We start from the raw sequence: 12,110 nt of genomic DNA, 5'->3' as shown, positions 1-12,110 counted from the left end.
TGTCATCCATTAAGTTACATCATTATCTCCCGCTCAGCCAAGAACTCCGAGGAACACACCCTGTACTTGACCACCATCAGAAACTGTGCTGTCACAGTTCACAGACTAGGACATTGACTAGGACCCCAGTTTCTGATGCAATGTTGTGTCCCTCCATTTCTCTGGGCACATAGTATTTTTAACTTTTCTAAATTGAAATATGGTTGTTTACAATATGATATAAGCTTCAGGTGTACAACACAATGATCCACTAATTTTAAAAGTTAGATTCCATTTATAGTTACTATAAAATATTGGCTGTATACCCTGAAAGCAGGCACACTTGTTCCTGATCTTGGAGAGAAACTTTCAGTCTTTCACCATTGAATATGATCTCAGCTGTGGGTTTTTCCTACTTGGCCTGTATTATGTTGAGATCATTTTCTTCTATTCCTAGTTTGTTGAACTTAAAAAAAAAATCATATGAGGACATTAAGTTTTGTCAAATACTTTTTCTGCATCATCTGACATGCTCTTATGGGTTTGACCTTTATTCTGTTAATGTAGGACAGTATATTGATTTTCTTTTGTTGAATCACCCATGCCTGCACACTAAGTCCCTTCAATTGTGTCAACTCTTTGCAACCCTATGGATTGTACCCTGCCAGGCTTCTCTGTCCATGGGATTCTCCAGGCAAGAATACTGGAGTGGGTTGCCGTGCCCTCCTCCAAGGGCTCTTCCCAACACAGGGATCACACCAGCGTCTGTTACATCTCCTGCACTGGCAGAAGGGGTTTTTACCACTAGTGCCACCTGGGAAGCCCTGAATTACTCATACTTTCTAGGTATAAATTCTACTTTGTTATGGGGTATAATCCAACTGAATTTGGTTTGCTAGTGTTTTGTTGAGGAGTGTAGTTCTCCTTTTTTATATTGTCTTTATCTGGTTTTGGTGTCAAAGTAATGCTAGCCTCGTACACTGCCTTTGGGAGTGGTACCTCCTCTTCAATTCTTTGGAGGAGTTTGATGATTGCTGGTAATTCTTATTTAAATGTTCTATAGAATTTGCAAGTGAAACTATCCAGTCCTGGGGCTTTTGTATGTTTGAGGTTTTTGATTACTGATTCAATTTCCTAACTAGTTATAAATCTATTCCTATTTTCTATTTCTTTATGGTTCAGTTGGTGTAGGTTATGTGTGTCTCATTGTTTGCTAAACCCAGGGTAGACAAGCAGGGAAGCTGGAAGAAAATGGAAAGCTGGAAAAAGTCCCTATGAGGAGCTGTAGGTACTGTAGACAGTATTTATTCGCAGCTGCAAGGCCAAAATGCTTTATTCACTAATGGTTGACGCTTCTGCAGTGGGCTGCAAAGGCTTTTCACGTGGTGCTTATGTAGGCATGATGCACGTGCGCTCTGCTATAAATGATATCAGCTGTTGCATCATACCATGCAAAGTCACTGTTTACAGACTTTGTAAACAATGTGGGGCGAGAGAGAGAGAACATGTGATGAGAGTCTGACCACCGCCGTTTTGGCTGATTGTTATTTCCCAACAACGTGTTTCTTGAAATTTATCCATTTCTTTTTCTTCTAGGTTACCCAATTTGTTGGCATACAATTGTTGATAGCATTCTGTTACAATCCTTTTTATTTCTCTAAATTGTCTTGTACCTTCTTTCATTTTAGATTTGGAGTCTTTTTTTTTTTTTTTTCCCTTCCTTAATCTAGCTAAGGATTTGTCAGTTTTGTTGATCTTTTTGAGAATCCAACTCTTGGTTTCATTGATTTTTCTCTACTGTTTTTCTGTGTTCTTCTTTAGGAAATAGTTATCTCTTCTTTAACTCAGTGGTTATTTACAAGTTTGTTGTTTAATTACTGATGAGGAAATGGAAACTTAGAGAAGTTGGGTAGTGGCTCAAAGCAATACAGCCAATAGTAATGAAACCAAGCTATGCTCCCAGCTGTTCTCACTATGTGACTCAAAGTCTTAAACCAGGGCTTCCCAAACTTTGATGCACATTGGCATTGTCACCTAAAGACCTTCTGGGCGCTGGCTCCCACCCCCACATGCTTTGATTCACTTGGCCCAACTTGAGCTGATGGAACATGAAAAGGTCTCCCAGGTGATGCTAATGTGCCACAAAGTTTAAGAACTACTGCCTTAACAACTGTTTTTTTACCTTCTTAAGGAATTTTTTTTTAAGATGAGAATGCTTGGATAAATTATTTACCTCTAAATATCCTAGGTAGCTTACTTGGTTTCTCAAAGGACAGTATTAAACAGAAATAGATAAATTTTACCATGTGAAATTTAATCAAAAACTTATCTCTTTTACATGAAAAATCGTCCAACCCAATTTATACAATAAAAAGCAGCTAGAATCCTCACAAATGCAGGATAGGAGAGCGTTAGCTATACAGTAACTCACTTGTAAAAGATGTAGGGGTTTTGGCTGAATTGCAGAGCTTAACATGAATTCATTGTACCTGCTGAAGTAGCCGCCACAGCAGAAGCACTGAGTGGAGCTCTTGGAGGTGAGAAGTCTGCCAAGTTCTGCTCCAGTCAGACCACATCTGCTAAATTTGAGGTGTGTTCTCAGAGAAGCTGATAAATGAGAGGGAAGACCAATGAAAACCACTTACTACAAAAATCAGTTACAGGAACACAGAAGAGGAGGAAGACCAGAAAGCCAGTTTCAGATCTTAGAACATTCCTGAGCATGAGGATTCATTGCAGGTGTTAGGTTGGTGCAAACCTAATGGTGGTTTTGGACCATGAATTTTAAATCATTATAACTAGGTTCAAACACATCTTTATTAATCAAAATAGGAACCATTCCAGTCAACACCTTTTTGCCAACGAGAAATAAGTTTGCTTATTCCTGTAGCATAAAAATCCACTCTAGGATTTGACGAACTCTGCCTCCTGCTGATTGTGGAAAAAGTTGTCAAGATGCTTGAAGTGTAATTGGTTGTCAAGAGGTCAGGTGAATATGGCAGATGAGGCAAAGTTCATAACCCAATTTGTTCAACAGGAAAATATAATGTAACAGACCCAACAAGTAAACTGTTGGAGAAGAACCTCTTCATAAATTAGAGACTTTTTTTAAGAGTGTAGTATTTGATACAGTTAATTTTTTTAAGTTTATTCTTAAAAAAATATTTATTTTTTATTATTTTATTTTATTTTAAAATAAAAAATATTTATTATTTATTATTCTTAGCCTGACCCATACAATTCACTGATTAATCTTAACCAGAAAGTGTTTTACACATCATAATCTGTGGGTTACTGATTATAAGTGGGAAAAATTCTAAATATATGTATTTTAAAATTAAAATATATATAAACTTATACATGCACAGTTGATTTACATATAATAGCTACTAGATGATAATATGTCTTATATTATTTAGCATCTTGTACTTATAAACTTCTTTAAAATATGTCATCAGTTAAAAATGTCCTTTAATTGCCTCTATAAGCCTCTGAATATACAATAGTGAAAGTGAAAGTGTTAGTTGCTCAATTGTGTACAACTCTTTGCCAGGTTCCTCTCTCCATGGAATTCTCCAGGCAAAAATGCTGCAGTGGGTTGCCATTCCCTTCTCCAGGGGATCTTCCCAATCCAGGGATGGTACCTGGGTCTCCCGCATTGCAGGCTGATTCACAAGAGTGCCTCACAATTTAGACTTTTTCATTAATAGAATTGCATCTAAAGTAGAATCAACACAAGGTGTAGTAAAATGGAAAAAAATCACAGTTGACGGTGATATTTTAAAAAATTATCTTAAATTCGGCTAAGGAAATAGAGGAAAATCAGAACCATTAACTTTAGAAAAACATTGTCTTGTGTAAATTAATTGGATAAAGCCACCTTCAAAGTTTAATACATTTTCTGCTACATAGATCTAGACTGAGCCACTGCATTATTTATTTTACCGAAAGTCAATTTATTTTTCCATCAGTTCAGAAGGAAAGGAATAATAATTGAGGTTCTACTTTCCAGTTTTGAAGGACTATATTTGAAAGTGTCAGGTAACTCCAAATCATGTATATGTGTGTGTGTGTGTGTGTGTATAGTATATGTGTGTATGTATGTATGTATATGTATGTGTGTGTATATTTAAGCTGTGGGACTTGTTTACTAGCAACAGAAACAAGGACCTTATTATGATAGAGCCCACAAACGAACTGTTCTTGAGTATACAGAGGTATATTTAGAATTTGAAAAGAAATTTATTGAATTTACCTTTAGGACAAGATTTGCCTGTTCAGTTTTAGTTTCTCTGATGTGCTATTCTAATGTGAATGTAGCATTTTTGAAATTTTTTTTTATATGCAGGGTGCTATTTTAAAATCTGTTTCAAATGTTATGCATTGTATGGTCTCTATATGGCCAGAGTAGTGTAGTGTTTTTATAGCCCTTCTGGTCAAAAATTTTTGTCTTAAGTCACGTCACACTTGCCTTGCATGTGCTTTAAAGTTGCCTTGTATGTATCTCACCTCATCAGAAGGCTGCCGGTTCTTTTTGCTGGAGGCGAAAGAGGGGATTTCAAGCCTATTAGTTTACTTGCTGTGTGCCAAACAGCCAGTTTTCTGTTTTATTCATTAGTCTGTAAATAATAATCTGCATTAGTGTTTTCCTATTAGTTGAATTTTAACCAAAAACATTTAACATTAAATACTTAATTTTGTTTAATTTGAACTTGTCCCCTTTCCCTACTTATTCAACCATTCAAGCTCATAGCAGCATGAAGGTGTTTCATATTCTCTTTTTAATTATGGTTTTTGTCTTAGGAAATGTCACTGGCAAATAGCTTCATCCCTTTTGGAATTATTAACTCTCTAAATTGGGAGGCTTCTTCTGACTGTTTATAAACTAACTTTAATGTGACAACTTCAACTATTGGTACTTCCAAGTCCACGCACACAGTTGTGTAGTGAAAAGATACTAAATGAGAAATCGAGAGATCTGCTTTTTTAGCTTTGTCACTCACTGTGCATGAACCTTCAGACTGCCTGTCTGTAAGATGAGGGCGCCATGGTTCCCTAGGCAGAAGAGATAAAGTATGCGGAAGTCTTCTGTAAATTGCAAAAAAAAAAAAAAAAAGGCTCTTGTTATTGTACTACTATTATTATCATCATCATCATCATCATCATTATTAAAGATTTTTCCATTAAAAAGTTGAATTGTCTATAGCCAATATTGTACCAGCGGCAAAACTGGCAAAGACTAGTTTTTAAGATATGTGAGAAGGTGGAAAATGTAGTGAATTTGCCCAGTCGCTCAGCATTAGTGAAAGACAGTTTTGGCAGAGGAATTACTTTTTCCATCCTCAAGTATACTGTCTCCCTTTCCATAGAAACTATGTGAGGCAAGAAGTCATGTGTCTAAAACCTTTGAACCTAAAAACGAAAAAAAAGCTCACCTTCAAAACGAACTCTGGAGGGGCCTATAGCCTCGAGTGTAGCACAGATTATCAACATAAACTGTTATGAGACCCTTGTGAGCCGCACCATGACCTTGCTGACACCGGTGCGCTGGATCTCGCACCACACACCTCAGGGAGGTCCCAGATCAGAGGCAGGTGTGGCCACTTTTGCTATTTGTCCTGGGGCTGCCCCAGTGCTGCGGCTCCCAGGCTCCATGATAACTGCTGTCAGAGAACCAGGAAGTCACTAGACTGGAGGCCAGTTCATTTATACTCTGTCTTACCAAGCTAGCACACTCTTCTTTTTACTGTTTGTGACTGTGGTGAAGTATCTTAAAAGTTATAGTCTTCTTATTCCTTTTATTTTTTCAACAAACATTTATTGAAAGTCCTCTGAGTGACAGAGTGAGATAGCCCAAGTGAGAGTCAAAGACCAGGTGTCTCTCTTTTTAAAAAAATTTTTATTGAATACTTAATTTAATAAAATAAAATTTTATTTAATTCTTATTACAGTTTATTATTTGATTTTTATTTCTATTGTACAGCAAAGAGAATCAGCTATGCGGATACATATATCCCCTCCCTTTTGGGTTTCCTTCCCATTTAGGTCACCGCAGAGCACTGAGTCCAGTTCCCTGTGCTATACAGTAGGTTCTCATTAGTTACCTATTTTATACATAATATCAAAGTGTCTATTTGTCAGTCCCAATCTCCCAGTCCATCCCACGTCCCCTTCCCCATTGGTATCCATATGCTCTCTGTATCTTTATTTCTGCTTTGCAAATACAATCATCTATAGCATCTTTCTAGATTCCACATATATGTGTTACGATACAATATTTGATTTTCTCTTTCTGACTCACTTGGTGACTGTTCTTGAAGAACTCATGTATTAATGGGGAAAGGACCCATAAGAAAATCATTACAATATGATGGAAAAAATGGCTATAGATTCCTTTGGTTCTAAATAGCCAGATCAGACTTTAGCATTACTTGATTCAGCATCTCAGCAGTGTCTACAAGAACCAGGCTCTTGTCCTCCTCCTGTTTTACCATTCTCAGTGTTGTTATAAATAGGAAAACCCTTCCAGAAGACTTCTGATTTATCATCCAGAGCTCATGTGCCATAATTGGGCCATATGTATGCTGCCCCTAAGCAAAGTGTTGGCAAGGGGTAGGAGACTTCCAGGACGGGTGGAAGCTCCAGGTCAGAGGCAGTCTCTCCTGATACTTGTCTGAGAATTAGACAACCAAGCAAAACCAGGACTTGGCAAACAGAAGAGGGTGAGGAAATGGATTTTTGGAGAAAACTACAAGAATGTGGAGGGGAGGGAGTGACCACACTGAGAAGGGAAGGCCGGTTGGATGGGTGGGGAACTTCATGGAGGAGCTGTTATTTAAGCTGCTATTAAAAGACGTCAGATTTTCAGAACAGAGCAGGAGTGTGTAGTTGGGTAGGGCTAAACTCCAGGTAAAGAAAATAACTTGGTACTTTAGGGAACAGCAATAATCCTAGAGTCCGGAGCATTGTTTATGCAGAAGAGTCTAATGGGAAGTAGAGCTTCCCAGGTGGCTCAGTGGTAAAGAATCTGCCTGCAATGCAAGAGACACAGGTTCAATTCCTGGGTTGGGAATATCTCTTGGAGAAGGAAGTGACAACCCACCCCAGTATTCTTGCCTGGGAAATCCCATGGTCAGAGGAGCCTGGCGGGCTACAGTCCATGAGATTGTAAAAGAGTCAGACACGACTCAGTGACTAACAGCAACAATAACAGACTGGGAAGTAAGACAGGAGATTGGGAGAATACGTGAATGTTGTTTTGACCTGGTCCTGAAGGAAATGAACTCTTCCCTTCAGCTGTACATTCCTGTCTCTTCTTCCCATTGTCTTCGCCTTGCTCAATTGTGTTTTGTTAATTAAGACTCAGTTGGGTTTTGTTAACTTCTGTATCCCCAGTAGTTATCACATTGACTCATGTAATAGTGCTTCAGTCTGCATTTGTTGAAACTGAGCTGTGTCTGTGTATGTGCTGTGTATTGTTTAGTCGCTCAGTCGTGTATGATCCTTTGTGACCCCATAGACTGTAACCCACCAGACTCCTCTGTCGGTGGGATTTCCCAGGCAAGAATACTGAAATGGGTTGTCATTTTCTTCTCCAGGGGATCTTCCCAACCCAGGTATTGAAACTGCATCTCCTGCATTGGCAGGTGCATTCTTTACCATTGAGTCACCAGGGAAGCATGTGTTACATATACAAACATACATACATAAAAATTACATAACATATGAATAAACTGAATTTTTTCATACCAAAGGTACAACTCACAGCCTTATCATTACTTTGTGCTTTTTTAAAAAATGCTAAATATGGGTTTATTTTTGATATCATCTTTATTTTTATTGTTATCTAGGATGCTGGAGAAATGGTTCGTTCCTTCGTTGGTGGTTTGGAACTTGTTGTCAATTTACTGAAATCAGATAATAAAGAAGTGTTGGCCAGTGTATGTGCTGTTATTACCAATATAGCAAAAGATCAAGAAAATTTAGCTGTTATCACAGATCATGGAGTTGTTCCTTTACTGTCCAAGCTAGCAAATACAGTAAGTAATGTATCTTTTTATTTCAAAATGCATATTGTCATAGTAGTAGCAAAAACAATGAGCTCAAAATCCAGAGACCTGGATTCAAGTTTAATATCCATCACTTATGAGGTATGAGATTTAGTAAATTCATTTCATTTAATTTCTCTGAGACAAATAACCGTGAAAGTATATTTCAAACTGTAAAGTGTTAATATGCAGAAGCTTTGTAAAAATAGAGGCTATTTTTCACTTATCACTGGCAAGTAAAGTGGTGGCAAATATAAACGTTACTATAGAAGTGTTAACTATCGTATCACCATCATCATTATTATGATCTTTAACATGATTATTCATGCCAACTTGAGAACTTAAATGCTCCTTTCTAAGCTTAGCAAGCCTGTGTCGATGGCACTCTTGAGCTAGAAGATTTTGGCAATCACTGTATTCTTTATCCAGAGCTGTACTAGATAGAACAAGCAGCCTTCAGAGATAATGACTTCACCATGACCATAGATATTTGAGCATGGCTTGGTCTGCCGCTTGGCAGAAAAGTCATAAAGCAGAAATTCAGTGATTGGAAGCCTGTTTGATCTAGAAGACTTTTGGGCCATTCTCATACTGAATTCCTAAGAATATCTGCCAGTTCCAGTTAAGGACTCTCAAGTCCTTAATCGAGAGAACAGTGTAATTAACAAACAGAAAATTAGAGCATTATTCAGTTGTATTATACATGTATGAGGTAATAACATCCAAAAAGAAGGATGTAGTCTACATAAACAATACAGAAGGATTTCCTTGTAGCTCAAAGGGTAAAGAATCTGCCTGCAATGCAGGAGACCAGGGTTCAATCCCTGGGTCAAGAAGATCCTCTGGAGAAGGGAATGGCAGTCGACTCCAGTATTCTTGCCTGGAGAATCCCATGGACAGAGAAGCATGGTGAGCTACAGTCCATGGGGTCGCTCAGACTCAGACACAACTGAACGACTAACACACACAATCAGAAAGGAAAATGGGGGACTCAGCACCTGACCTTGTTTACTGCATTGTCTTCTCCCTCTTAGGAACCAAGGTATCTTACTGATGTGTAAGTATTCCTAGGGTGAAGAAGTAGGATGAATCTGCTTATCCAAGTTGTCTGATAGGGTCCCTTAAGAATGTCCAATATTCCTTAATTATTTTTTATTATTTGACTACTTGCTGATCTGTAGGTCTGTGTTGTGAGTGGACTTACTCAGAAGGAAATTGAGCCTTGAGCAAATAACTAATGCCTGATACCTGATCACCTTTGCCTGCATGTATTCTATTCAGTTCATAAAAAGAACGTTGATCCATTGGTGACCCACCAAAATACTAGTTTCCATCTAGACACCAACTATGTAGCCAGTGGGTAGTTAACATCTAAGACTGGTTCCCAACCTTTTTGGCACCAGGGACTGGTTTTGTGGAAGACAGTTTTTCCATGGACCAGGAGTGGGGGTTGGGGACACTTTCAGGATGATTCAAGGGCTTCCCTGGTAGCTCACATGGTAATGAACTTGCCTGCAATGCAAGAGACCCAGGTTTAATCCCTGGATTGGGAAGATCTCCTGGAGAAGGGAATGGCTACCCACTCCAGTATTCTTGTCTGGAAAATTCCATGGACACTGGAGCGCTACAGTCCACTGGGTTGCAAAGAGTGAGGCAGGACTGAGCAAGTAACACTTTGACTTTTAAGCACATTGGCGTTTATTGTACACTTTATTTCTATTATTGGCTTCACCTCAGATCATCAGGCATCAGAGCCTAGACGTTTGCTGTTGTTCAGTTTTGGGGACCCCTCATCTAGAGCATAAACATCACAGGGTCATTACGATGCACATACCACAGTTCATTTTCCTTGTGCAGAATAACGACAAACTGAGGCGTCACCTAGCAGAAACGATTTCACGTTGCTGTATGTGGGGCAGAAACAGAGTGGCCTTCGGCGAGCACAAGGCGGTGGCTCCCTTAGTGCGGTACCTGAAATCAAATGACACCAACGTGCACAGAGCAACAGCCCAAGCCTTGTACCAGCTCTCAGAAGATGCCGACAACTGCGTTACCATGCACGAGAATGGAGCCGTGAAGGTACTGTTGATCAACTTTGTGCGATAGTCCAAGTTAAGTCAGTGTATGCTGGAAAGAAACTTAAGTAATGTGAAGGTTTTACTAGAAGGGGTGTTTGAACACACAAAACTACCCACTTGTTGCATCATGACTATGGGTGGGTTATGTGTTACCATTATCATGGTTTGTCCTGCAGAAAAGTTGTGTGAAAATAAATTCCTTCTAAATCAAAGAATATAATATATACTCAGTTAACTAAGTAGTTGTTCCATAATTCGAATTGGATTAAACAAAACATATGTTTTTAGGGAGGGATTCTGGTGGCTCAGATGGTAAAGAATCTGCCTGCAGTGTAGGAGACCCCAGTTCAATTCCTGAGTCAGAAGATCCCCTGGAGAAGGGAATGGCTACCCACTCCAGTATTCTTGCCTGGAAAATTCCATGGACAGAGGAGCCTGGTAGGCTACAGTCCATGGAGTCTGAAAGAGTTGGACACAACTGAGCAAGGAACACTTTTCAAACAAAATATATAGTGTATGAACAATCAGTGATATTCATAATTCTGCTTAATGTTGTATTTACTTAGCACCTATATAGTAAATAGAGGCACCAACTACACAGGAAAAGAGCTGACAAACAGCAACTAGATAGTCTTGCCAGTCTTACCCATAAGCAAAGAGCCAATTCAAAGACATTTTTTTAAAGAAAAAAACTGTGCGTCAAATTTTCTTTGCCTTTAATATCCAGTAGGAAAGTTTCTGTGCATAGGCTTTGATGTATCTGTATGTTGGGAACTACCTAGAGCTTCTGAGTGAAGTATTTTTATGACAATGTATATAAAAATACTTAGGAGTACATGAATAGCTTACAAGTATTAGGAAAAATTGGTTTCAAGTTAACAGTCCTTTTCTACAGCTTGTTTCCTTGTACAATGTAATTTTACTGTCCAGTGTCTCAGCTTGGAGCCTATGACAGCCAGAGGCATTTACATTTTGAAATATATGTCCAAAGTCAGCTTGATCTTTTAAACAAAAGCTAATAAAATCTTCAGTTAATGTATCTTTCAAACTTATATGTGCTGAATATGAAGATAAGCCTGGTAAGCTATAGTCCATGGGGTTGCAAAGAATCGGACACAACTGAGCAACTAACTCTTAACTTACAAAACATCTTCAGAGGAATAAGATTCTTAAAATGCCAGTTGGTAATTTTTTGAGGTGATTCTTTTAATTTATCCTTTAAACCTATTAGAGTTGAAGAATATGATGTTAATTTTTCTGAATTTAAACCCGATTAAACCCAAGTGTGTCAGCTTTTCCATTATAAATCCATTTTTACAGCACACAAGTTAGGCCATATTGATTTCTTCAAGCAAAAAAAAAAAAAACTGGCATAAAAAGCACCTTTTAAACTAAGCACCAATTTTTTAAAGTTAATTATAAAAGATATACTGGAATGTTAATTTCAAGTTGCTAAAGAATGGTAAAAATGCCATCACTTCTATGTGATCATGTTCACACTTCAAAAAAGATTTTCTAACTTAAAATTATACATTCTGTTATTGAATAAGTACAGTCTAATATGCATAGCCTAAAGACTTTTTAAAAAATTAAAAGCTATAAAAGTTAAGTAGCTGGTAAAGTGTCAGACATATACCATGCTTAGACAATTGCCAGTTCCTTTAAGAAGAGAATTTATAGACTACTCAGAATTCAAATTTAATAATGTTTACCTGTTACACTTCAATTTCCATTTATACCAGCTATAAATGCAAGTCTCGATTATTTCTTCTAACACAAGTCCATAGGTAATCTAAACTCATTTACGAATTGTGCTGTGCTACGAAAAGTGTTGAAACCGTGTTCACCCACCCACATAGCTTTATGTAAATCACAAAATAAAGTAACAAAAATGATTAGAGTGAGGGACAGGATAGAGAACAACAAAGAAAGTTTGGTTTGTTGCCCTTGAGACCCCTTCCCAGGTCAGCTAAGGGTGTCTTGAGGTTCTCTCTGCCTTGCTCAC

The 12,110-nt window shown here is 38.1% G+C and overlaps 1 protein-coding gene across 11 annotated transcripts in view; it reads left to right on the top strand.

The window, feature by feature from the left end:
- ODAD2 (outer dynein arm docking complex subunit 2) overlaps positions 1-12,110 on the top strand; it is a 164,405-nt gene that overhangs the window by 106,461 nt on the left and 45,834 nt on the right. For all 11 annotated transcript variants that reach the window (XR_015139504.1, XR_015139503.1, XR_015139505.1 and 8 more), the window contains 2 exons: positions 7,830-8,018; positions 9,885-10,106. Coding sequence is in view for 8 of the 11 variants with exons in the window: in XM_086333863.1 (XP_086189989.1) it covers positions 7,830-8,018; positions 9,885-10,106 (411 nt within the window). In the remaining 3 variants the exon portion in view is untranslated. The remainder of the gene's footprint in view (positions 1-7,829; positions 8,019-9,884; positions 10,107-12,110) is intronic.

Source organism: Bos grunniens, chromosome 13, assembly GCF_055505025.1.
Source record: "Bos grunniens cultivar Pamir isolate PY7600 chromosome 13, Bosgru_T2T1.0, whole genome shotgun sequence".
Taxonomy (NCBI): Eukaryota; Metazoa; Chordata; class Mammalia; order Artiodactyla; family Bovidae; genus Bos; species Bos grunniens.
This window is presented reverse-complemented; position numbering and strand designations above follow the sequence as displayed.